At 55.2% G+C, this 25688-nt stretch overlaps 1 protein-coding gene across 1 annotated transcript; it reads right to left on the minus strand.

Moving 5' to 3' along the window:
- LOC142018997 (atypical kinase COQ8A, mitochondrial-like) lies at positions 1–16241 on the minus strand. The gene is made up of 15 exons (XM_075005307.1): positions 16140–16241; positions 8901–9046; positions 7822–8106; positions 7206–7272; positions 6707–6784; positions 5610–5732; positions 4567–4652; positions 4299–4439; positions 3572–3653; positions 3063–3156; positions 2553–2694; positions 2136–2243; positions 1359–1424; positions 1079–1165; positions 1–636 (listed from the first exon to the last, which is right to left on the minus strand). Exons 2-15 carry the CDS (start codon positions 9036–9038, stop codon positions 358–360), a joined length of 1776 nt encoding a protein of 591 aa, XP_074861408.1. The 5' UTR covers positions 9039–9046; positions 16140–16241; the 3' UTR covers positions 1–357.
- Between the last annotated feature and the right edge of the window lie 9447 nt (positions 16242–25688).

The following is a 25688-nucleotide window of genomic DNA, read 5'->3' on the forward strand; positions in this document are numbered from 1 at the left end:
CCCTTCCAAACCCCTCTCACCCTGTAAGAACTCCTTCGAAACTCACCTGGGACCTACCCCAGGGATCCCCTGAAACTCCCACCCTTCCATGAGAGCCCCTTTGAAATTCTCCAGTCCCGGAGCAACCCCTTGAAACTGTCACAGTCCTGAGGGCTCCCTTGAAATTCCCACATTCCATGAAGTCTCCCTCAAAAATTCCTGGAGTCCAGCTCAGAAAGGTCCCTTGAAACACTGATCAGGGGCTCCCATGCACTCTCCATGATGGCACTCCGCTGTTCCCAGGATCCCCGTGGGTGCTTCATGCTGACATGTCTGCTGGGTCCCCACCCCTTCAGGACATCCCCCCACGTGGCAGCCTCAGCCCTCCAGGCCCCAGTAGCGGGCATAGGCCTGGCGGAAGATGGGCCGGCAGTGGATGCGGGCACCGAGCCGGGCACAGATGAGGAAGGAGCCGGCCATCTTGCGGTGCAGAGAGTAGGTCTCCTCAGGGGGTGGCGTCAAGCGGTGTTGCATCATGATAGGCAAGAGGGTGTGGATGCGGCGTGTTGTGCTCTGGGCCCCAAAGTCGAACAGGCCGTCGGCGGCAAAGGCCTCGCCCAGGATCATCACGGCATCTACGTGGGCGTCCTTCATCACCTGGGGAGAGGAGCATAGGACAGGCCCAAGGCAGCACATGGGGGATGGGAATGGGCGGTAGGGTGGGGGCCAGGGTGGTGTGAGCACCTGAGGGGCATAGAGAGAGCTGAGAGGGTGGGCAGGGACGGGAAGGAAATATGATAGAGAAGACAGAGATGGGCATGGGGGGGGTCGGAGTACGGGGCGAGAGGCACAGAGTGGACAGAGGGAGCTGAAGGCACAGAGGTAGGGGGAGGTGGGTAGGACCTGGGGGCCCAGAGGTGACAGAGGGGAGCACACAGGCAGACGGAGATGGGTTCTGGGAACTGGCTAGGAGAGCCAGGGAAGTTGGGCCAAGGTTGGGGGTATGGAGATGGCTGGGGAATCACAGCTCTGCCCCCAGCACCTGGGCACTGGCCCCTCACCCCCATGCCGCAGCCAGGGCGAGGTCCAAGTATCTCACCTGAGTCTCGTAGCCCGTGAGGAACCGAAGCTGAATGGATTTCTGCAGCACCCCAGCCCGGTTGCCTTCTGCTGCAGCCTGAATGATCTGGAACCAGAGAAGCCCAGAGGCCATGAGAGATGGGCACAGGCTCAAAACCCTCCTCTCTCCCTTCAGCGCCCCCTGCTGGGAGAGGCCAGGGCTGGAATAGCCAGGAGCTCCCGCGACTGCCAGAACTCCAGCCCTGCGCCCTGCAGCGCCCCCTGCTGGACAAAGCCAGCGGCGGCAGCAGCTGTCTCACCTCAATGTACTGATCTGTAAAGGCCTTGTCAAAGCTGCGGGTGGCTCCGAAATCCAGCAGCGCCACCTGGTGTCCAACAGAAAAAGCCGGGGGTCAGAATCAGCAGGGGAGGCCAGGTCTGGGATGGGATGAGGACGGGGGTGGTCAGTTCACCACACGGTGCTTGTGGGGCTGGGGGAGGTGTAGGGCTGCCTGGACCCCTGGCTGAGTGACACTGTTGGAGGAGGAGCAGCTGTCCACAGTCGGGGGCACAAGAGCCCCCCAGACTGTGCCCTGGGGCAGTACTGGGGATGCATTTGTGGGGCTGGTTGGCACGAAGTATCCAGCCTGTGTCTCCCATGTAGTCTAGGCACCTGGCAAGGCAGGAGGGTCTTGGCACGGGGTTCCTGGTGAGGGGCACTGCTGGGGGAAGGGGATGTGATGGGAGGGAGAAAACGGGGGCTCAGCCCATTCAGGCAATGTTGGCATGGGAGGTGCGGGGGACGGACACATGGGGTGGGAGAGATCACTGCCAGTACAAGGGATCCGGGGGCACGGGGGGATCCCCACCTATTGGAGAGAGACGGGTGCTGACAGAGGCGCAACAGGGAGGGGGCAGATGTGTGAGTTGGTGGGTTTTCCCCACGCTGGACAACACGGGGCAGTAGGGGGTTACCCCGTTCAGGGAAGGGAGTCAAGGCCGACTGACATGGGGGGCTGTAAAGGGCCCCCCCGTTCAGGGAAAAGGGTCGCTGTTCGCTGGCTCTGATACAGAAGGCAACCGGGGGGCGTCCGTACCCTGCCGCTGTGTGCATCATAGAAGAAGTTGGACCAGTTGGGGTCGGTCTGCATGTAGCGGAAGTGGAAGAGCTCCCGCACACACAGATCCAGGATGCTGGCGCAGATCTGCGGGGGTGAGAGAGAGCCCAGCACTGAGCACCAGGGCCCCAGCCCTGCTACACCCCCTCCCATGACAGGCCCCGTGTCCTGTGGGGAACCAGCTGGGAACTGCCACCCTCTGACAGGAGCAGCACCAGCTCTACCTCCTAGAGGTAAGGTGGAAAGGGTCAGGCATGGAGCAGGGTCACCGGCGCAGGTCCTGAGTCAGGCACGAGCGCAGCATGAGCGCTGGGGGATGGAGGGGGCAGATGAGGAGTGCGTCCCTGGGTGTGGGATCCCATGTATGCAGGAGTGTCTTTCCCACCCCATCCTCACCCGGTTGCGTGTCTCCTGGTCCAACCCCTGGGCCTGGTCGAGGGGGAAGCCGGGCACCAACTCCGTGGTCAGCACCCGCTGGGTGCTCAGTTCACCAATCACCGACGGCACGTAGAACACTGGGTCATCCTGCAACAGCTCTCTGTGGGGGTAGGGTAGCAAGAGACACTGTATCAGTGGAGGCTCAGTACCACCTAACTCCCCACTGTACACAAGGGGACCTCTGCCCTTGCCTGTACCATCCCCAAGGGCAACTGTGCAGAGCGGCCGCCTGTACTATCCCTTTACCAGGTGGGTGGGTCTATGTGTGGCATCTCCCAGGCAAACATGCCAGAACTCCAGACTGTGCTACACCTCCACCAGGTGTCTCTGCCTGAGCACCAGCCAAACCACCCTGCAGGTGATTATGCCAGCCTGACTGATAACACCAGCCCCCAGGCGACTGGGCTGACAGTACCACCTCCAGAGAGACTGTGGCAGTGTGAATGTGATGCTGACACGGGCACTCACTGAAACCTCATGGCACAGGCTGCCTCCCGCTTGTAGTCGCACTCCAGGGCCAGCTCTCGGCTCATCACTTCAATGGCATGTTCCGGGAAGAGTCCTGCAGGGAAGGGGGCAAGGAAGGGATTTCAGTGCCAGGGCCCGGTTCAGTCCAGCATCTGGGGTCTCAGAGGGAGTCACCACCTCTGTCACTATCCCCATTGAGAGACAGGGAAACTGAGGCACCCAGTGGGGCAGGGGACTTGCCCAAAGCCACATGTGGTCAAGGTGGAAACCCGAGGAGACCGAACTGCCAACACTTGCTGCTCTGAGCCACACGAGCCCACTGCCCTCACAGAGCTGGGGATGGCTCCCCATGCTCACAGAATGTCATTAGAAGCAATGGGGTTTGGCCAGGACACCGGGCCCCTGTCTCGTGGGGAGAGGCCCGGCCAGGCTTGCTCTCTCGTGACCAGCAGGGGGTGAGGTGTGGTGGCATCCGGGGAGGGTGGGACCGTGGGATTGGAACCTGGTACCTTCAGGCAGCGCGTTGCTCAGACTCAGCAGGGAGATGAGGTTCCGGACGTCACTGTTGATGCTCTGGGCAATGCCTGGGTACTGGGGGAGAGGGAAACAGGGTCAGGCCAGGTGGGCTGGGGCCTGCCCCTGGTACAGATGTCACAAACCAAAGGGGGCACGTGGGGCCACTGAGGTCCTCGAAGGATCCAGGGCAGGAAGTTAAATGCTGCCGTGGGCGGGGGATGTAAGAAGCTCCTTCAGTCCAATGCCACAGATGCCAAGACCTTTCCCATCAGCCCCTTGGGCAAACAGGCACCAGCCTTGGAGGTCCAGGCTGGGACATGATAGCCCATTGGATGGGGTGAAATCAGGGCTCTGAGGGGGGAGGGGGTCATTAACACCTGCCAGCCTGGCCACCCCCTCAGAAGAGGACATCTGGACTTGCTTGCCAAGATGGCAGCACAAGGACACAGCTGCTCCTTGGCGCGCTAGTGTTTGGCCTTCATCCTGGCTGCAGCCTGTCGGGGCGGCGTGAGACCCACATGGCACTGAGCCTCTGATATGGTCACCACCGCCTGACGCCCCAGGGGGACTGGCCTCCAGCATGGCCGCCAGTGTCCCAAGAGGGACCAGCCTCCAACATGGCCCCCAGCGCCTCCGGAGAGCCGGCTTCCAACATGGCTACCGCCCTGCCGAGGCGGAGGTTGCCATGGGGATCTGGGCGTGCCTCAGCCCGGCTGATACCTGGATCTTCATGGCCACATTGCGCCCATCCAGCAGCTGGGCCAGATGCACCTGCCCAATGGAAGCCGCCGCGAAGGGGCGCTCCTCAAACCAGGCCAGCCGCCTGCGCCAGTCTGGGCCCAGCTCGCTGTTCAACACTCCCTGCATGGAAAAGGGAGACCAGCAGGGTCAATGCCAACCACCCCCCCTGGATCCAGCGTGGCCCCCACCTTCCCACACCCCCCCACGCCTTCCTCTTCTCAGTCTGCTCCCCCACACGCCCACTCACCATCATTTGTTTAGTCGGCATGAAGTCAGCACTGTGCCTGACTCTCTCAAAGATCTTCTGGAGCGCAGGGTCCATAAGGGCGTCATCTGGGGGTACAAAGCAGGGAGGAGCATCAGAGACTGGGCTGGTGGGGATGTGACATTGGGGATCCCACTTCTCACAATGCTGTGCTGCAGGGAGGGAGCAGTGGGGCAGAGCAAAGGGCGGGTCAGGCTGGGAAACTGCCCCCCACCCCAGCAAGCCCTATACCTGGGGGAGGCAGCGGAGTTCAGCATTAGGGGCTACATCTCCACGTGCACACTACATCGAAATAGCTTATTTCGATGAATAACGTCTACACGTCCCCCAGGGTTGGCAACGTCGACGTTCAACTTCGACGTTGGGCAGCACCACATCGAAATAGGCGCTGCGAGGGAACGTCTACACGCCAAAGTAGCACACATCGAAATAAGGGTGCCAGGAACAGCTGCAGACAGGGTCACAGGGCGGACTCAACAGCAAGCCGCTCCCTTAAAGGGCCCCTCCCAGACACACTAAACAACACAAGATCCACAGAGCCGACAACTAGTTGCAGACCCTGTGCCTGCAGCATGGATCCCCAGCTGCCGCAGCAGCAGCCAGAAGCCCTGGGCTAAGGGCTGCTGCACACGGTGACCATAGAGCCCCGCAGGGGCTGGAGAGAGAGCGTCTCTCAACCCCTCAGCTGATGGCCGCCATGGCGGACCCCGCTATTTCGATGTTGTGGGACGCGGATCGTCTACACAGTCCCTACTTCGACGTTCAACTTCAAAGTAGGGCGCTATTCCCATCCCCTCATGGGGTTAGTGACTTCGACGTCTCACCGCCTAACGTCGATCTCAACTTCGAAATAGCGCCCAACACGTGTAGCCATGACAGGCGCTATTTCGAAGTTGGCGCCGCTACTTCGAAGTAGCGTGCACGTGTAGACGCGGCCAGGGAGCCCTGACAAATAGACGGTAGGGAACAATCCCGACCTGGACTTGGGGTGCTGACTGCCCCCCACCCCTCCAGTCTCTCCTCACCTTGGATGCTCAGCATCTGGCCGAGTTTCAGGGCTGCACCCCGCACCTTGCACAGGGTCCGGACAATCCGCTCTGCGTTGGCTTCAGACAGCAGGGCCCGTGAGCTCAAAGGCGATAGCTCACCTGGGCGGGGGAGGAACAGACAGAGCTAACCCCTCCCATCAGCACTGATCCCCACCTGTCAACCACAGCACTGCCCATCCGGCAGCCAGGGACCCCCTGCAGGAGGTCTGTTTTGCACACTGGAGCTGGGGACCCTTTTCCCTGCAGCTGTGACGTCACTGACAACTGGCAACTCCGCCCCCCAGGCTGCCCAAACAGCCCTGTGGATTTTGCTCATTTCTTCACCTGAAGACATTTTGAAACCTTTCAGCCCTGCCTGCAGGCAAGGGGCCCCGCCCTGCCTGGCTGCCACCCCCAAACCCCTTCCATGGGAGCCCGGCCTCAGCGCTAGAATCACACCAGCCCTTGGGCTCAGCTGCTGCCCTGCACTCCAGCCCAAAACGCAGGTTCAGGCCCTTGGGCTGAGGCTGCTTTTCCACCCCTCAAGCAGCCAGGAGATAATGAGGTCCCAGGAAAGATGCCCCCTCTCCACTTCCACGCAGACAGGGCAGGGGTCTCCACGCAGCCGCAGTGCATGATGCAAATGGGCGTCCAATACCTCTGAGTCGCAGAATGGGCGATTCTGAGCAGGTGTGATTCCACGTTCACACATCTGACGTGCAACCTTCCCCGTGTGCGCCCCAGGGGGCGTGAGATGCTAAGCGGGCAAGTGCCCAAGTGTGATTATCTGTGCATTGAGCCCAAGGAGCTTCCAACGTTGTGGGAGGAGCTAGTGTAAGAGAGCCCCAGGTGTATGCACAAGAGCGCATGTTTGCATCAATGAGCGTGCGAGGGGGATTCCAAATGTATCTGTACCTGACCCCAGGCGTGTCTGAGTGTGCGAGAGGGATTTCAGGAGCGTCTGTACTTGACCAGACCCAGGTCTGAATGCAAGATGGATTCTGATTGCGTCCATGCCGGCTCACCAGTGTGCCTGAGTGTGCGAGGGAGATTCCCACGATTTGAGTGGCCTGTCTTCCATGCCCGCCACTCACCATTCACAAGCCTTTCTGCCCACAAGGATTTCTTGGCAGCTTCCACCAAGACCCCAATCCCAACGCTCACGGCTAAGCCTAGGGAAGAGCAGAGGAGTAACACACCAGGCCGGGGGAAGAGGGACACCAAGCTCCCCTGGCCCTCCAGAGCTGCCCACCCCACAAAGCACCCGAGTCACCCCTTGAACCCCGTGGAAAGGCTGATGCGGCCCCCTGGGAACACTTTCCTTCTTGGCCTACTGTCTCCTGCTGCCCTGGAGACCACCAGCCCCTGTGTGTGTCCCTCCAGACCAACTGCAGCAAGGCTAGTGCGGGGCACACAGAGTGCCTCCATGGGCTCGGGCTCTGTCCAACCCTGGACCCCTCTGATAATAAAGATTGAAGCTGGGATCCCCTAGAGGGGAAATGCTCCAAGTCCCCCCCACCTACCCCCGATCAGCGGGGACCTTTCCACAGGGCAGAACTTCCCTTATCAGGGCACGCGCCAGATGCTCCTTACCCCCGAAGCTGGCCAGCCTGCCTAGCCGAGTTGCAGGGACTTTCCGCTCACAGGATTTGTCGCTGAGCTGCAAAACAGAGTGGCCGTGACTCCCAGACAGTGCCCCTCTCACCCCATGGCAGAATGGGGACAGAAAGGGGTCCCTCGTTAGCCCAGACCCAGCGAACAACGTCGACTCACTTCCTGGGCAGAGAGGCTACAGAATAAGCTATCCTATCCTATCCTCTGTCTATGCAGCCCCTATTCCGAAACATCGATTGCGGAATAGGCGCTGTTGCTTGGAGAATGAGGTTTGCAGAATTCCAAGTAAGTCCTCTGCTATTTGGAAATTGTTTCGAAACATTGGCTTTGCTGTGTAGACGCTGGGAATGTTATTTCAGAATAGTGGCCATTGTTCTGAAGTAACTGCTGTGTAGACACACCCAGAGAGAAAGGCACCCCAGGAATTTTGTCTCCCAACCCCTTGCTTCCCAGACCCCACTCACCTCCCACAGGTGCGGCTGGAACCTGGGGGTCCTAGCTCCCTGGTCTAACCACTACACTCCTTCTTGAACTGAGAACCAGGAACGCAGAGTCCCACAGCCCCTACTCCAACCACCAGACCCCACGCCCTTACCATGTGTCTGTAGGGCTGGATGGGAGACACCTTAGCGTCTCTGGCCTTTTGCACATCTTCAGCCGTTAGCCTGTCCACGGCAGGAGAGTTCTGATGGTACAAGCGCCAGGGCCCTGTGAAACGCACCAGAAAAAGGGGCAGGACGTGGTCCGGCTGGGGTGTCCAAAGCAGAGAGCCACCGCCTTGCCCCAGCACAGGAGCCTGGCACCCGGGGCAAGCAGGTCTAGGACTGACAGAGGATTTGGGGATAACAGCAGGCTTAACGGTCCAGTCCGGGCTGCAAGTCTGGGAAAGAGGAGAAACATTACCCCTCTGTGGGTGGGGGCTGGGATACAGTGCGGTACCTGCATCCCATTCTCTTCCCCACATAAGCCAGTCTATTCCCCCATCCTGGAGCCAGATCGGCAACAGTGTCCCCTAGAACCGCGTGGTCCAGTACCAGCCCATGGAAAAAAAAATACCGGTCCTTAGAAAATATACAAATTATCGCTATGTACTATCGTTATTGTGAATAAATAATAAACAGAACATTTATTCGTTTTTCTTTTTTTTTTAAAATACGTTTATATTTTTGGGCCACCAAAAAAGGTTCTGAAAAAAGCCGGGTCCCAACTATATAAAGTTTGGGAAACCTGCCCTGGAAGGAAAGGCCCCGTTCCTAGCTCTCCTGGGTCATGCAGTCCTCCCGGGGGTGGGCAGGCTGGAGCAGGCACCCCCGAGAGGGGAAAGGCCATTCCCAATGGGCACACTTCTGTCCCAGAATCTACGGTGATAAGAGGCTTCCAATATGTAAAGGGCTGGTCCAAGGAGGTCAGCTGGTCTCCATGTAGGACATGGAGAAGTGAGCTTAATCTGCAGTAAGGGAGAGTTAGGTTAGATATTAGGAACAGCTTTCTAACTCTGAGCCTGGTTAAGCTCTGGAGCAGGGTGTGGAAACCCCAGCCTGGGAGAGTTGTAAGAAGAGATTGGGCAAAGGCTCAGGGATGTTCTGGGTTTCCTGGGACTGGCTCCGATGACCCCTCAAGATTCCTTCCAGCCCTGCACTGCCATGAATCTAACCTGGTCAGGCCCATTTGTACCTTGGCGCCCCTTCGGACATGGTCCGGGTTCCTCTGGTGGGCTCTCGATGCTGACACAAAGTGAAGAGGGGATACTGGGATCTCTGCCAGGGTCCGGCCAGCCAGGGGCAGCCCCTTCTTCATCACAATCTCAGCCATGGAGGGCTCTGCAGAGAGGAAACCCCAGTAAGCGCTTGAGGCAGGCAGCTTACAGCACCAAGACTCACACCACTGGGGACACGCCCTGAGCCCACCAAAGGAAAGACACCCAGCATGTGAAGCAATGACCAGGAGTGGTCTGGGTGTACAGGCAGGGTGGCCTAGTGGTTAGCACACGGGGGCTGGGAGTCAGGATTCCTGGGTTCTCCCAGAAAATAGCACGGCCTCTAATATTAAGTTTTCCAGGATTATGTACAAATCCTCCCTGGGTCACCAGCCTCAGGCGATTGCTCCAGAGCCAGCAACCTCACCAAGTCCGGACACCCACTCCCTGCCTCAGGCTGGGGACTGAACCCAGGAGTCCTGGCTCCCGACTCCCCTACTCCAGCCCCTCTGAAGTAGCACGTGCGCTGTGTCCCCAGATGAGGTGGGGCGGTGGGGGGCTGCTACTCGTGGTGTGTTGCCCACATGGTGAGTGGGGCGTGGGGGCTGCTACTGCCCCCACTCTCTGCCCCAGGTAATCCCAGGCCTGTTGGGCAGGTCGGGGCTCAGGGGACTGGGTGGGGGTGCAGCAAGGCCAGCAGCACAGTGGAGGGTGGTTCCTTCCGGTCCTGCCCACCCCTCAGGACCGCCCTGGTTCCCAGCCCGGGAGTGCCCGCCAATCAACTGATCTTATGCAGCCCTTGACAGCTGGCCAGTGAGGCTGACACCCAGGGGTGGAAAAAGTACCCCAAAAGTTACTTGAGTAAAAGTGCAGCTGCTTTTACCTCTGGATACTTGAGTACAATCAAGAGGTGATGTGTACGTTTGGGCATGTACTTTCACTCAAGTAGCTTTCCCGAGGGACGGCAGCAACTTGTACTTAAGTACATCCCCTCCCCAAGCAGCTGTACTTTTACTCAAGTAACTTTTGGGGTACTTTTCCCACCTTGGCTGACACCCACCCCACCCTGCTCCCTGGCCCCTCCTCCCCCAGAGAGCTGAGGGTGGGTGGGGTTAACCCGGCCAGGAATCCCCTGGGACCTGCAGAGGCAGCAGCATGCATGGCTGCCAGCTGCTCTCAGCAATTGCGCTCCAGGCTACAGACACTGCTTAACCATTAGCATAAAGCTACGTGCAGGGCAGCCAGTGACCCCTGGCAGGCAGGCGGCCTAGTGCCTCTGGGAGTCCCTTGCCTGGCTGGCTGGGCAGAGCCCTGGGAGCAAACCAGGTTAACCCTTCACCTGCTGACTCCCCCAGCTGACCAACTGCTCCCTATGATGCATTCATGCTGCCCTCTCAAAGCCAAAACAATAAAGCCAGGCCTGTAGCGCTTTAAAGACCAACAAGCTAACGTATTAGGTGACGCGCTTTCGCGGGGCAGATCCACTTCTTCAGAAGAAGAGGGGAAGTGGGTCTGCCCCAGGAAAGCTCATCACCTAATACATTATTTTGCTAGTCTTTAAGGTGACAGGGGACCTGCTTTATTGTTTTGTGAAGATACAGATGAACTCAGCCACCTCCCTGGGACTATTCTGCCAAAGCCAAGGAGAGTGACCAGGAATCCTGACATGCTGTTCACGCCACAGGAGGCCACTCTTCTCCCATAGCTGAGGAGAGAACCAGGATCCTTCTCCCAGGACTTCCCCCAGTTCTAACCCCACAGCACCTCCGTCCAGAGCCAGGGCCCACACCCGAGTCTCCTGGCTTCCAGCTTCCCTACTCTAATCCACTAAACCATCCCCTGCCACTGGGGATAAAACCCAAGTGTCCTGACTCCCACATCGCCCTTTCTAACAACTAGGGATAATTTTCCTCCCAAGCCTGCCACAGAACCCAGGAGTCCCAACTCCCAGCTCTAACCACTAGTCCCCACTCCTCTCACACAGCTGGGAATGATACCTCCCCCCTCCACTGTCCTGGCTCCCAGTCTTCCCATGTCCTCGGCAGCTCAAGAACTAACAGGCCAGAGACGGAGTTCCCTTTGACGGGGATGTGCTGGCTTTGTGGGAGGGGCAGGGCAGCTTTTCTGACTTGGAGCATCTTAGGACTCCCCAGTGTGTCCCCAGATGCTGAGTCAGGCTTCTCAGAAGGATGCAGATGCAGCTGTGGTCAGGAAAAAGGTGGTGTCTCTGCTCTGAATCACCCATTTCCATCAGGCGGGTGCACGTTTGAAATGTGCTGGGGGCCAGGAAATTTGAGATGCACGTACACGCCCAGTCACAGCCAGAGCCCTCTGCTCATCTGTTCCTTCACCTTGGAGACACCTGCAGAGCACTGGGCACAGAGCAGACAGGAGGAACAGGCAAGGGAGAAACCTAGAAAGCTGGAGTCCCAGCTTGCTGCTGCTCTCATTAGAATCCACTCTCCTCCCAGAGTCGGAAATACCAACCGGAACCTTAAAGTCCAGGGCATCTGTGTTCAGTTCCCCACCTCCAGCTTTGGACAAGTCACATGAACTTGTTACTGAATTTTTCTTTGGCTCATACAGCCAGGAGGCGGGTAACTATTAATTAGATTGGGGAGGGGCTAGAACTCAGGACTCCTGGGTTCTAGTCCTAGCTCTGGGGTCTAATGGATTGTGCAAGGGTAGCTGATAGCTTGGACTCTACAGTTCAACTTTGTCAAGCTCAGTCACTGGCCTGCTGGGCAAATCATTTACCTCCCTGTACCTCAGTGTTCCCATCTGTAAAATAGAGCTAATGATACTGACCTCTTTACAAAGCACTCCTTTGTACACTGCTTTGAAAATTGAAGCTGAAACATACTATGTAAGAGGTAGGTATTAATAACCACAAGGTTGCACAGGGATTGCTCACTTGGTGCTAAAATGCAGCTGCCTCTGGGGTGGGGCACAGGGGCTATTTAAATATGAATCTCTCACCCGTTGGTCAGAAGCAGCCATCTGTGGGTTGGGCTCGCATCAGCAATTTATACAGCGATCCCCCACCCAGTGTTGAAATGCAGCCTCTGGGATGTAACATGGGATATATTTAACAGTGCACAGCAACACAAAACAAAATTGCTTAGGACTTTGTCCATCCTGATTTTAGAAAGTGCTGTAAAGTCAAATTGGACCCCAGATGTTACTGAGTTAATGAAACCTGACACCAACTCAAAGGGCTTGAGAACTTTTAAAATTCCAGCAGGGATCATTTTTATTTCAAACCAGAGCAAAACAAAAATCTATCCCTGGACTTGAGGTATTTGCAATCGCCCATTGCAGCACTGGGCTGGAACGTGAGATGCCCTCCCCAAGGATGGAATGAACTAGAAAGTGACCCCATAATTCAAGTAGAAATTGACAAATGTTCGCTGTTTTCGCTGAGAGGAACAAAACCTGCCACCTGGCTTTAAAATCGATTCATCTACAAAATCACACAACACATGCAGATCTGATGTGTAAATTTTTTTCCATTTTAACATTTTTTGAGATTTTCAAGGGAAATTTGGGGTGGTGATGTTCACAGAGTCTATTTCCCACCTCACTCCAGAAACCTTTAATATACTAACACCTAGGTTCCACAGCTCGACAGATAGCTCTTTGGGACAAGGACATCTGTTTCTTTGTACAGTGTCTAGCATAAGAAATAGTCTCAGAGGAGTATCAGAGAGGTAGGCGTGTTAGTCTGTAGCTTCGAGAACGACAAGAAGTCTTGTGGCACTTTATAGACTAACCGATATTTTGGAGCATAAGCTTTCATGGGCAAAAACCCACTTCATCAGATGGACTTCTTGTTCTCTCAGAGGATTGGCCATGTAGCTTCACAGAAAACAAGCAGTCCCGGAGCTCGTTAAAAACTAACAGTTTTATTTATTAGGTAATGAGCTTTCGTCATCAGGTGCTAAGGGACTGTTTATTTTTTGTGCAGTGCAAGAAAATTTACCTAGCTTATCACCCAAGAAACAGATCTATAAGACACTGTGCCTAGTTGTCTGAAAACTTCTGCTCACTGTGCAGCAGCAGTCAAAAAGACTAAGATGGGGTGGCCCACCTGCGTGTCTTCCAGCAATTAAATGCAGCTCCCACTCGGAGCTGTGTGCTGGGAGTGCTTAGCCCTGCTCTGAGTACATGCCCAGTGCTTGGAGAGAGTAGCGTGTGGCAGCAGTGGTGTGTGTGTGTGTCTGCGCATCGGCATTGGGTTAGAGCGGGTGGGGAAGGGCTGGGGGTGCCTGGCTCTGGGAGGTGGGAGGACATTGAGTCATGTATTATATATTTTAGATAGACAGATAGATAGATAGATAGATAATACATGGCTAACTGATTGGCCACCCCTGGATTAAGGGTATACCAGGAACTAGTAGGAAGGGTCAGAAAATATGAAAGAAAATATGATAATGCCTACACACACACACACACACACACGGCATGGTGCACTCACACCATACATCAAAGATGACCAAGGCCACTGAACAACTCCATACAACCTGGGATTAAAAGATTAGGGCTGTTTAGCTAAGGAAAGAGATGACTAAGGTTTGTCAAATCGTGAACAGTGTGGAAAAAGTGACTAGAGATGTGTTATTGACCCTTTCACACAGTACCAACAATGGGGACCAGGCAATTAAATTAATAGGCAGCTGGTTTAATACAAGCAAGTGCATAACTATCTGACGGAACTCATTGCCAGGGCATGTTGTGATGGCCAGAAGAATAATGGGATTAAAAAAAAAAACCAGACAGGGCCAGTGGTGGATTAGCCAAGATGGTGAGGGATGTAACTCCACGCTTGGGGAGACCCATTCACCGGCTAACCAAAGCCTGGGGTGAATCACGCTGTAATTGGCTTGTTCTCTGCACCCCACCCCAGAAGCACTGGTACGTGCCACAGCTGGAGACAGGACACTGGGCAAAAAGGAGTATGGTCTGACCTAGTCTAGCAGGTTTTATGCTCTTACTGTGGGGTCTGGTCCATGACTGGGGTTCTTAGGAGCTACCACACATAAATATCACTGGGATGCTGGTTGGCATTGTCGCAGATCTTGCTGTTATGTGATATTGGTTGATGGCTTCTTCTGTTAGTCCATGCATTTTCACTGGGGGCCTAGATCAGTGATTTTCAACCCATGGTCCCCTGGGGTCTACTGACTAGAGCTAAGATTCCCGCATTTGTTAGGATAGTACCAGGGTGGTCGCCGTGTCAGTCTGTATTCTAACAAACCAAAACAGCCGCCCAGGAGCACTTTAAAGACTAACCAAATGATTTGTTAGGTGATGAGCTTTGCTGGGACAGACCCACTGCTTCAGATTTAACGAAGATCTGAAGAAGTGGGTCAGTCCCACCAAAGCTCATCACCTAAGAAATCATTTGGTTAGTCTTTCAAGTGCTCCCGGACGGCTGTTAAATTTGTTAAGGTTTAGAGGTCTTCAAAAGAAAATAGGCCAAGAATCGGTGACGTAGAGGGCAAAAGGCCAGCCAGGGCTAGATCGGCTTACACGCCCTATAGGGCAGGGGTGAGCAAGGTGGGGGGAGTGACATTTTGTAAGCTGGGGCTGCACAATCAGTTGCTGGGTCTCAGGCTTATCCATCTCATTACAAATGCTGAAAACTGGTACTGGTTTTACGTTGGCATGTTCACATTTCTGTACCAACTAATGACGTTGTTCCATTCTACAGACTTATCTCCTCACATGTACCAAAAGGAGGGTTTTTTTTTCTTACGAAGGGAACTGAAATTTCCCTCGGTGTGATGAGACAGGTTGGGGGTGGGGGTTGCTGACGGCAGGGTTGAAAAGTGGGGCCTGTTGTGAAGAGGTTTGCTCCCCGCTGCTCGAGAGGAAAGGCCCTGCACCCCAGCCACATCTTGTATCAGCTATTGCCATTAGGTGACAGTTTACAAGAGGCCAAAACTGATGCCGGGTAGCCAGCAAGCCGGGCCACCCTCTCCCCCTGCTAGCCATGGGGCTAGGAACCCAGGGCCACCCAGATCCAGATGGCTTAGGCTGGGGAACCAGCCTGGCTTTGATGCAGTGCAGAATCCGGGCGCTGGGCGGGATCCCAGGGCTAGAAAAGGCTCCGACCCCCTCCCCCACGTGTGTACCCCCCCACCGTCTTTCCCCCTCCCCCTCGCTGGAGGCCCGTGCATCACGGCGCCCGCCCCAGCGCTGCAGCCGACGAGCCCCGCACGCTCCCACTGGCCCAGCCCAGCCCAGCCGTTGCAACAGCCCGAGCCCGGGGCTGGTGTGCAGAAATGCACGTAGGTTCGCCTGGGCATTCACCACGTCCCCTGGCACCCAGCGCCGGGCCCACCAGCGGGCGGGGCGGGGCGGGGCGGGGCGGGGCTCCCCACGCGGCTGCCTTGGGAACGTCCCAGCCCGTCCCGCCCAGGGCCTCCTGCCAGCCCCGCTCCTTTCGCCCCAGCCGGGGCAAGGAGGCGGCCCCGAGCCGCTCCTGCTCGCCCGGGCGTCCTCCCCCTGCCCCCCTCACGGAGAGTCCCCGGCGAGCCCCGCTCCCCGCCAGGGCAGGCTCCTGCAGCCCCCGGCCGCCCTCCTGCCCTGACCCCGCATCGGCATCCCTCCTCGACCCCCGCTCCCCCAGCATCTCCCATCCCGCCCCCTCCGTAAACACCAGTCCCTCCCTCCTGCCCTGCACCCCCCATCCCAGCCCGCGCATCCCCCCTCCAGCCGTGCACACCCATCCCAGCCCAACCCCCTCTCCAGCCCTGAACCCCCATCCCGGCCCCCCCTCCAGCGGTGCACCTCCATCCCAGGCCGAGCAACCCCGTGCAGCGCTGAATCCCCCTCCCATCCCGGCCCCCCCTGCAGCCGTGCACCCCCATCCCAGCCCGAGCAATCCCGTGCAACCCTGAACCCCCATCCCAGCCCGGTCCCCCCTGCACCCTTGAACCCACATCCCAGCCCGGGCACCCCAGTCCAGCGTTACACCAACCATCTCCGCCCGGGCATCTCCCGGCCAAACCTGCACCCAGCCCAGCCCAGCCCCGCTCCAGCCGTGCACCCCCCATCCCACCCCGCCCCCTCCAGCCCTGAACCCCCATCCCAGTCCGTGCACGCCCTCCAGCCCTCCACCAGACCTCACCCTCTCCTACCAGCCGCAGCACCCCCGGCACCCTCCGCCCCGCTCCCTCCAACTTGCCCGCGCATCCCCCTTCCCCCCGTACCCAGAGGTTGCTCCTTACGCCGCTTCCCCACGGGGCAGAGGCGTCTCAGGGTGGGATCCCGGCGGGGGCGGGGGACTGGTCCCGCTGCTGCTCCCCGAGCGATTTTGTCCCCAGCCCAGCGCCTGCCCCGCTGTCTCTGGCCGCCCCATCGCTCCCTAAGCCAGTGCAATGACGTCTCGGCGGATGCTGGCCAATGGGAGCTAAGTAGGCGTCTCCCTCATCTCGCCCCGCCCCCGCCCTTTCTTGCCCGCGGCCCCGGAGCGCCCCGAAACCAGCCCCTCGCTGCCCATCAAGGCCCCGCTGCGCTGCTGGGGCTCCCACTTGGGCGGCGATTGTGTGTATGGGCTGAGTAACAGGGTCACCCAAGGGTCATTGCTCACAAGGAGGGGCAGGCAGGGCGAGTGGGCAACCTGGGGGTCAGGCGGGTCACCAGCTCCTCATGGGGGACACGCCAGTTCCTGAGCCAGAAGGGAGCCTGGAATGGCCAGTCCGGTGTACGGTAAGGGTTAAATGTCCCCCAGGTGCGGGGGAAGGGCTGCTGGGTGACGAGGGGGCTGGGAGCTGAAGGACTGGCCGCTAGGAGAAAGAAAACCTCATCTGGATCAATACCAAATGTGGGGCTTCCTTCTTACTGTAGGGTTTGCAATAGCACCGAAGAGCCCCACACCTGGCTGGACCCCCACTGTGCTAGGAGCTGTACAAGCACAGAACGATGGTCCCTCCCTGCCCCTCAGCTTCCAGTCTAAGAAGAAGACGAGAGCACGGCTGGCGGGACACAGCGGGGAAGCCCATTGAGGCATTGTTAGTCACTGTGACAGACAGGGGCTTCACACACCAGTGGCCTGTTAGTGTTTTTTGTAGGCACCATGGCAAAGGGGAGTAATAAAGAACCCCGAAGACTGTGTGTGGGAGACAGAGAGGTAGCCTCTGTGTGTGTGTAATGTGTGTTGTGTTAGCCAGAGATTTTGTGCACATCTGTATGAGGTTGTGTGTACATAGAAGACAGACGGAGAGACACAGCCTGTGACTGTGTTCAAGAGGTGAGTGCTTGTATATAAAACAGGTTGTGTGAGAGATACAAAGCAACTGAGAGTTAATGTGTATTAGACACTGGGACGCAGAGGCACCTGTAAGAGAGGCGAATACTTGTGCAGGACCCTGCATGTGACATACAGAGACCACGGGCATGTTTTCCACTACATTAAATGGCGCTTTTATGTCAGCATACAGCCGTCGCAGCGGTTACATCACTTGTGCATGTCGACACCTTGCTCCCCATGTCGGCAGTACACATCCCCATTGACAACACTTGTACCAACTGAACCGTCAGTGTGTGCATGCGTGTGTGTAAGGGGGGGTTCTGAAAGGCAGGAACAGGCAATGTGATCACCTGACACTGTCCATGAAAATCCATCAACATAGACTCTGCAGCTGAAGTGAGCCGGAGTTATTAGATACGGACAGGCCTGCGATACAGCAGAAGGTCAAACTGAGGTACACACAGGGAAAGCCGTGCTAGTCTATATACTATCAAAGCAAAAAAGCAGTCAAGTAGCTCTCTAAAGACTAACAAAATAATTTATTAGGTGAGGAGCTTTTGTGGGACAGACCCACTTCTTCAGCCCATAGCCAGACCAGAACAGACTCAATAGTTAAGGCACAGAGAACCAGAAATAGTAATCAAGGAGGACAAATCAGAAAAAAAAATGATCAAGGTGAGCAAATCAGAGAGCAGAAGGGTGGGGCGGGGAGTCAAGAATTAGATTAAGCCAAGTATGCAAAAGAGCCCCTATAATGACCCAGTTTTGATACTGCTTTTTTGTTTTGATAGTATAAGGTACATACGTATCTTACTTTAGGCATGTGTGCAGTCTCCAGTAAGGGAGGTCGACAGGAGCATTCCCTTCCTCCTAATGAGGGGCAGGAGTACCGGCACCAACAGAGGAGCCCTATAATTTTAATTTAGCACATTTCCTACTGGGGCACTAAATCAAACTCTGGAAGATCAACCAGAGCAGAGTTGATCTTCCCGGTAGTGAAGATACAGCCTCAGTGACATCAACAGCAATGATATTTTAGACTAAAGACTTAAATGAACATAAGCTGCTTTGTATCAACCTACCTCTTTAGTGCAGGCCAGGGCTTGTGTCTGTGTGAGTGTATATGTATGCACACAGGCTATGGCTACACTAGGCAAAGTAAATCGACCATAGATATGCCATTCTAGCTACTGCAGTTGCGTAGCTAGAATCGACATATCAGTGCTGGGTTAATTTGCCCGTCCTACTGTGGAAGGTTGATGGGACGGTTTCTCATTGACCTCCCTTAGCCCTCACGTCCTGCAAGGAGTACAGGAGTAAACTGTGACCCGTGAGGGGTTGATTTCACATGTCCATACTAGACACATGAAACTGAACCCCGGAAGATCAACCCTGAATGGGTCCATCTTCTGGCACAGTGTAGACATAGCCACAGGCACACAACCACTCACTCCACTGCTGCCTGTTGTCTGGGATCTCCTATTCCAGGTGACGTCAAACAAGAATATTGGTTGAACTAGAAGACCTGGGTTCCTGGGTTCTAGTGCTGTCTCTGGATAGCAAAATTGCTTTACCTATTATTGTGGTGACAGCACCATTGTAGAGGACCCAGCTGAGGTCAGGGCCCCCTTTGTGCTAGGTGCTCCACCGACCCCCAGGCGGATCTCAGCCCCCATTGTGCCAGGTGGGGTGGAGATGCACAGTGAGAGGCAGCTCCTGCACTGCAGAGCTCCCAGTCTACATGGACCAAGGAGGGATTATTCTCCCTGTTTGGCAGATGGAGGAACTGAGGAGCAGGGGGATTCTGCTGCTTGCCCGAAGTCAGCCGGGGTTCTTGTGGCAGAATCCAGACCCCCTGGCTCCCAGCTGGTGCCTTCCACCCCAGGCCGCTCTAGCTGAGGTCCCCTTGTGGCGAGGACACAATGGGATAAGGCTGTGAGGTCACGGCTGGTTCCGGAGCAGCCCACCTATCAGGCTGCGTCAGCTCCCTAGGGATCGGGCCATGACTGCCCTGGGCTGGTCCCTTCCCTTCCTGCTCCACTGCGCTGTTCTGAGCAGAACCCTGACCCCTGGCCAGGCCGAGGGGCCCTGCGAGAAGCAATTCCGCATGAGGCAGGAGGAGTCCGAGTCCGAGGGCCAGGTGGGAGGCCCGGTGCAGATGGTGATGGTGTGTGGGGTGGCTGTGGCTGTGCTGTACAGCCTCATCAAGGCCGTGGCATCGGATCCCGACTGCGAGGAAGAGGAGGAAGCAGAGGAAGCTCAGAGTGAGGTGAGGTGCAGGGGCGCCAGCCTGGCAAAGGAGGTGGAGCCCCTGGCCTGGGATGGGGTGGGGGGCAGAATCACCAGCCCAGCAAAGGCGGTGAGGGTATCAATCTGGCAGAGAGGGGGCTAAAGCCTGCCTGTGGCCCTGCTCACAGAGCTTCTGCCATGTAGCTCCTGGGTCCTCGAAAGCAAATAAGCCGAGATCGGCTGGGATCCTGCTGACGTGCGGGATGGGCTCCCTTGGACATCCCCAGGCCCAAGCCTGAGCCCTCTGGCCCTGAAATACACTGCTGGCCAGGCCGGCAGAGAAACCATCCCTAAGGGCATCTGTAAAGAGCTACAGGGCTGCTGTTTTGTTTTGTTTTGTTAGAACACAGACTAACACGGCCACCTCTCTGTTACCATCCCTAAGGGCGTCACAGGAGGAGACAGCCGGGGGGGAGGAGACGGGAGCACAAGGAGGGTTGGCCATGGGGTGCTGAGCAGAGCCAGGGAGACAGCTCCATATGGTACGGCATGAAAGGATGGGGGCACGTGTGGGGCTACAGTACTTCTGTCCATCCGTTTCCATATGCACCCCTCCATCTATCCACCTCCCACCTCAGCATCCCTCACACCCATTCCTCCATCTAGCCCTGTATATTCTGATCTGTGCGTTTATCGGTCCATCAAACCATCCTCACGCACATCCCCCTTTATCCAGCCATCCTGGTGGTGGGGACTCTCTCCTCCAGGGGAGATGAAGTTGGCATCACTCTGGCCCTGACCCCAGCTCTCTCTCCGTGGCCAGGCCAGTGAGAGCTGCAGCACAGTAGGCAGTGAGGTGGGCAGCAAGGCAGGGGCTGTGGCCCCATGCCCTGCACACCCCACTAGGAAAGCCTCAGAGAAGCACCTGCGGAGGCTGAGCCAGATGGAGAAGGAGCTGCGGGGCTTCCTGTGTGAGCTGCGGAGGCGCAGAGAGGCGCTGGAAACTCAGGCGCTGCAGGAGAAAGGGCCGCAGGGAGAGCTTTGCCCCCAAGAGTGGGACCTGGACAAGCTGCGCGTCACTGTCTATGAGATCTCGGAGGACTCTGAGTAAAGGGGTAATAAAGGCTGAAAAACCTGGTCTGGCTGGTGCTGCGCTTTGCTGGGAGATGGCAGGGGAGTGGGACGGGGGATGCAAGAGGCAAGAAGGTACTTGAGGAAGCAGTGGGGTGAGGCAGGGGGCAAACAGTGGGGCACTGGGCTGAAGGATCAACGATGCAGGAACAGGGGAAGAAGGTGGAGGAGGATGGGGAGGGTGGAAGGAAGAGAGCAGGAAAGCATGCAAGCCTGGAGATACTTAAAGAAGCAAGAATCAGAGAGGTAGGCGAGTTAGTCTGTATCTTCAAAACCAACAAGCAGTCCTGTGGCACCTTTCAGACCAACAGATATTTTGGAGCATGGGCTTTCGTGGGCAAAGACCTGCTTCACCCGCTGCTCCTCCGACCCACCATCCTGCTTGTTCACAGCTTCCCACTGGCTGCTCCCGCGATGTGGGTTTGGCCTGAGGCAAACCCCCCTGTGATTTCAGCTCCTAGGCCATGTCTACACGAGCCCAGATCTCCAAAATGGCCATGTGAAGATTACTCATGAGGTGCTGAAATGCATATTCAGCGCCTCATTAGCATGCGGGCAGCCGCGGCACTTCGAAATTGATGCGGCTCGCCGTTGCGTGGCTCGTCCAGATGGGGCTCCTTTTCGAAAGGACCCCGCCTACTTCGAAGTCCCCTTATTCCCATCTGCTCACACTAATGAAGTGCTGAAATACATATTCAGCACCTCATTAGCATGCAGGCGGCCACGGATGATGCTGCCTTGTGATTTCAGCTCTCAATGATTCCTATCTGCTCATAGGAATAAGGGGACTTCGAAGTAGCCGGGGTCCTTTCGAAAAGGAGCCCCATCTGGGCGAGCCACGTCAATTTCGAAGTGCCGTGGCCGCCGGCATGCTAATGAGGAGCTGAATATGTATTTCAGCGCCTCATTAGTAATCTTCGAAATGGCCATTTGCATGGGCTAGTGCAGACATAGCCTTAGCGGCCTCAGCTGCCACCTTGTGATTTCAGCTCTCAATGATTTCACTCTCAGTGTCCACCAAAGCAGAGTCTCCTAAGAGATACAAACTCATGATGAAGCAGGTCTTTGCCCACGAATGCTTATGCTCCAAAATATCTGTTGGTCTATAAGGTGTCACTGGACTTCTTGTTGCTTTTTAGGGAAGAAATAAGTAAAGGGAGAGAGAGAAAACCTGAGAGAGTGAGATGGGTAGAGCAGGGAAGGAACCAAAGTTTATAAATCCAGAAGAGAGAATGAATAAAAGTAGAAATAGATAGACAGACAGGCAGATAGATAGAGTGGGAGGGGATAGATAGATAGATGGGTGGGTGGGTGGATGCAGGGACAGCAGGATGGATATGGAAGTGGATGGGTGAATGCAGGAGCCTATATGAGGATGGATGGCTATGGGGATGGGTAGATGGAGGAGTGACTGTGGGGATGGATGAATGTGTGTGTGTGGGTCTCTATGAAGCTAGGTGGACAAATGTGTATGCGTGTGGGGCTGACAGACTTGCCCAGCCCCAGGACAAGGGGAGGGGAAGGGAGGGCCCTGCTCCAGGTTCCCAGAAGGTCTCGGGCAGAAAGGGCAAAGCTGGAGGCAGCTAGCCCCCAGCACCACCAAGGGCACTGTTTTGGGCAGGGCGCCCTGGGACACTGTTCGCTCTTCTTCCCCTGTTAATGAGGGAGACGAAAGTACGTGGCTTGCGTACATGCCCCTCACTCCTGGCTGGTGAGGGCGAGGGGCGGAGGAGTAAATCTGCCCCCCCCTCCAGTGTAGAAAATAGGTGGCCTCGTTGGAGCAGGTTCAGCAGAGGGCAATGAAAATGAGTAAGGGGCTGGAGCACATGACCTATGAGAAGAGGCTGAGGGATTTGGGCTTGTTTAGTTTACAGAAGAGAAGACTGAGGGGTGATTTGATCGCAGCCTTCAGCTTCCTGAAAGGGGGGTCTAAAGAGGATGAAGTGAGGCTGTTCTCAGTGGTGACAGACAGCAGAACGAGGAGCAATGGTCTGAAGTTACAGAAGGAGAGGAGACTGGATATTAGTGTTACCCTTCTGCCGGAAGGTGTCGGTAGCAACCAGGGCCACATTCAATATCTAGGGGTTCCTTTTCATCCATCTCGCACAGAACTGGCTCGAGCACCCACTCAGTAGCCCGGGAAATTCACACACCCCTGGGCGCCTCGGAGAGGCAATGCTTCCCCACTCGCAAGCACAGAGTCTGAGGCTGTGTCTACACTTGCATTCCTCTTTCGAAAGAGGCATGCAAATGAGGGAAATCGAAAATGCAAATGAAGTGTAGATTTACATATCTGGTACCTCATTTCCATGTTCTTATTTCAAAATAGCTTCTTTCAAAAGAAGAAAACCAGTGTAGATGCTGCTCTTTCGAAAGTAAATCCCATCTTCGAAATAATCCTTCTTTCCATAAAAAAGGGGAAGAAGGATTCTTTGGAAGATGGGGTTTGTGTCTACACTGGTTTTCTTCTTGTGAAAGAAGCTCTTTTGAAATAAGAATATGCAAACGAGGTGCCAGATATGCAAATCTGCACCTCATTTGCATTTTAGTTCCCTCATTTACATGCCTCTTTTGAAAGAGGAATGCAAGTGTAGACGCAGCCCCAGAGTTCATAACCAGTCCTCAAAGTAACTGTCCCAGCTCAAATGGATTGAGCAGTGTCCTTTGCCTCTGAGGCTCACCAGTCCAATACTGTAAACAGCCAATCCACACACCCAAACTTTCTTTGTACCCCACTTTCAAACTCCCCACTTACAACTGGGCCCAGTCAGTGCAGGCCCTGACACATCACCCTTGTTGAAGCAGAGGCAGTGCGACCTTTATGCTGATCCAACGTTCCACTTGCTCCCTACCAGCTGCCTGGCCGGCTGCCGGTCACGCCCGCCATCCACTGGACACGCCTGCCATCCATTCACTGCTCCTACCGGCCCGCCACCAGTCACACCTGCTGTCTGTCTGCTGCTCCTCTTACCAGTCAGCTGTCTCCTGCAGACTGCTTGTTTGCAGCTTCTCCCTGGAGGCTGCTAAAATGTGGGTTTAGCCCGAGACAAAACCCCTGTGATTTCAGCTCTCAATGCCTTCACTCTCAACGTCTACCAAAGCAGAATTTTACAAGAGACACAAACTCTAACATCCAGTCCTACCTCTGAACACGGAGAAAAAGGCTAATGAAGCCAGGCTTACAGCCATACGGCCAGCCTTTCAGACTTGGTCAAGAAACTCAATGGCTGGGTTTACACGTGCCCCTTCCTTTCGAAAGGGTCATGTTAATGAGCAGGTTTGAAAGATGCTAATGAGGCGCTGCAATGAATATGTAGCACCTCATTAGCATAATGGCAGCCGTGGAGATTCGAAAGTGGGGCTTTTTGAATTGCGCGTCACCCATGGAGATGGGACCTTCCGAAAGGAGCCCCCCAGTTTTCGAAAGCCCTTCTTCCTATCTGTGATTGATTGCAGCGCCTCTTTAGCATCTTTCGAATCTGCTTATTAACATGCCCCTTTCGAAAGGAAGGGGTACGTGTAGACCCAGCCAATGGGTGTGGCTACACTTGATGTGATGGGGTTCTGGGGTCCCCAAAGCTCTGCACCCTGTCCGCAGGCAGGAGAGTCTTTTACTTAGCAGGAAAACAGCGGGTTTATTAGCCGACAGGACACAGCATCGTGCAGAGGAGTCAGTACAGCAGGCAGAGACAGCCAGTCCCATCCATGTTGGGGAGAGGAGGCCCCGAGGGGCCCCCAGAGCTGGGGCCTGGCCCCCTCCTTTGTCTCTTTCTCCCAGCCCAGACTAACTGCTTTTAACTTCCAGTTTTAATTTAAACCCCTTAGGCTTCACCTCCTCCTTTGTCTCCAGTACAAAGGTGTTACCTGGTCGTCAGGGTTCCCCTCAGCAGGAGCCCCACACCCTCTGTGAGCCACTCACATACACACAGGTATCCCCCACTTCATCACACTTGCATTCCTCTTTTTAAAGAGGCATGCAAATGATGTGTAAATTAGCATATTCATAACCTCATTTGCATATTCTGATTTCAAAAGAGCTTCTTTCCAAAGGAAAAAGCCAGTGTAGACACAGTGCTCTTTCTAAAGTAACTTAATAGGAAGATAGAATTTACTTTTGAAAGAGCAGCATCTACACTAGCTCTCTTCTTTCAAAAGAAGCTCTTTTGAAATTAGAATATGCAACTGAGATACTGAATATACAAATTTATATTTCATTTGCATTTTACCTGCTTCATTTGCACATTTCTCTCAAAAGAGAAATGAAAGCGCAGACACACCTAATCAGTTTATTCCACCAGTAATCCCCCTTTTTATTGCTTTATAACGTTTTAGACAAGGGAAGCCCTGTGCAATCCATGTTTTACATATTTATGATGACTGCCCTGTCCTGCAACAACGACTTGGAGCATTGGTGAGACTTCACACTGCATATACTGTGAGTTAGCATAAATTGTGATTTTACAACAATGTACTTACACTAGACAAAATCCCATTGCTTCCTTGCTACCCAGCAGGCTTTGTTTGCAAGGTATCACATATACACACCTTTGCATTCTCATGCACATCTCAGAGGATAGATCACAGCCCACACCTCATGCAAATAACCTCTGAGACACACATTCCTCCCTTTCTTCAGCAGTATTGAGCTCCTGCTGGCACATTCCTTAGAATCATAGAATACTAGGACTGGAAGGGACCTCGAGAGGCCATTGTGTCCAGCCCCCTGCCCCAATGGCAGGACCAAGTACTGTCTAAACCATCCCTGATAGACATCTATCTAACGTGTTCTTAAATATCTCCAGCAATGGAGATCCCACAACCTCCCTTGGCAATTTATTCCACTGTTTGACCACCTTGACAGTTAGGAACTTTTTCCTAATGTCCAACCTAAACCTCCCTTGCTGCAGTTTAAGCCCATTGCCTCTTGTTCTATCCCCAGAGGCCAAGAAGAACAAGTTTTCTCCTTCCTCCTTATGACACCCTTTTAGATACCTGAAAACTGCTATCATGTCTCCCCTCAATCTTCTCTTTTCCAAACTGAACAAGCCCAATTCTTTCAGCCTTTCTTCATAGGTCACATTCTCTAGACCTTTAATCATTCTTGTCGCTCTTTTCTGGACCCTCCCTAATTTCTCCACATCTTTCTTGA

This window comes from Carettochelys insculpta, chromosome 11, assembly GCF_033958435.1.
Source record: "Carettochelys insculpta isolate YL-2023 chromosome 11, ASM3395843v1, whole genome shotgun sequence".
In the NCBI taxonomy this organism is placed as follows: Eukaryota; Metazoa; Chordata; order Testudines; family Carettochelyidae; genus Carettochelys; species Carettochelys insculpta.

What these genes read in the sequence shown, in the direction of transcription:
- LOC142018997 (XM_075005307.1), bottom strand. Translation starts at nt 9,038, where the DNA reads ATGGCTGAGATTGTGATGAAGAAGGGGCTGCCCCTGGCTGGCCGGACC. An exon ending in ATGTCCGAAGGGGCGCCAAG is followed by an intron (nt 8,107 to 8,900) that starts GTACAAATGGGC and finishes CCTCTTTCCCAG; the next exon opens with ACTTGCAGCCCGGACTGGAC. An exon ending in CAGGCTGGCCAGCTTCGGGG is followed by an intron (nt 6,785 to 7,205) that starts GTAAGGAGCATC and finishes GCTCTTCCCTAG; the next exon opens with GCTTAGCCGTGAGCGTTGGG.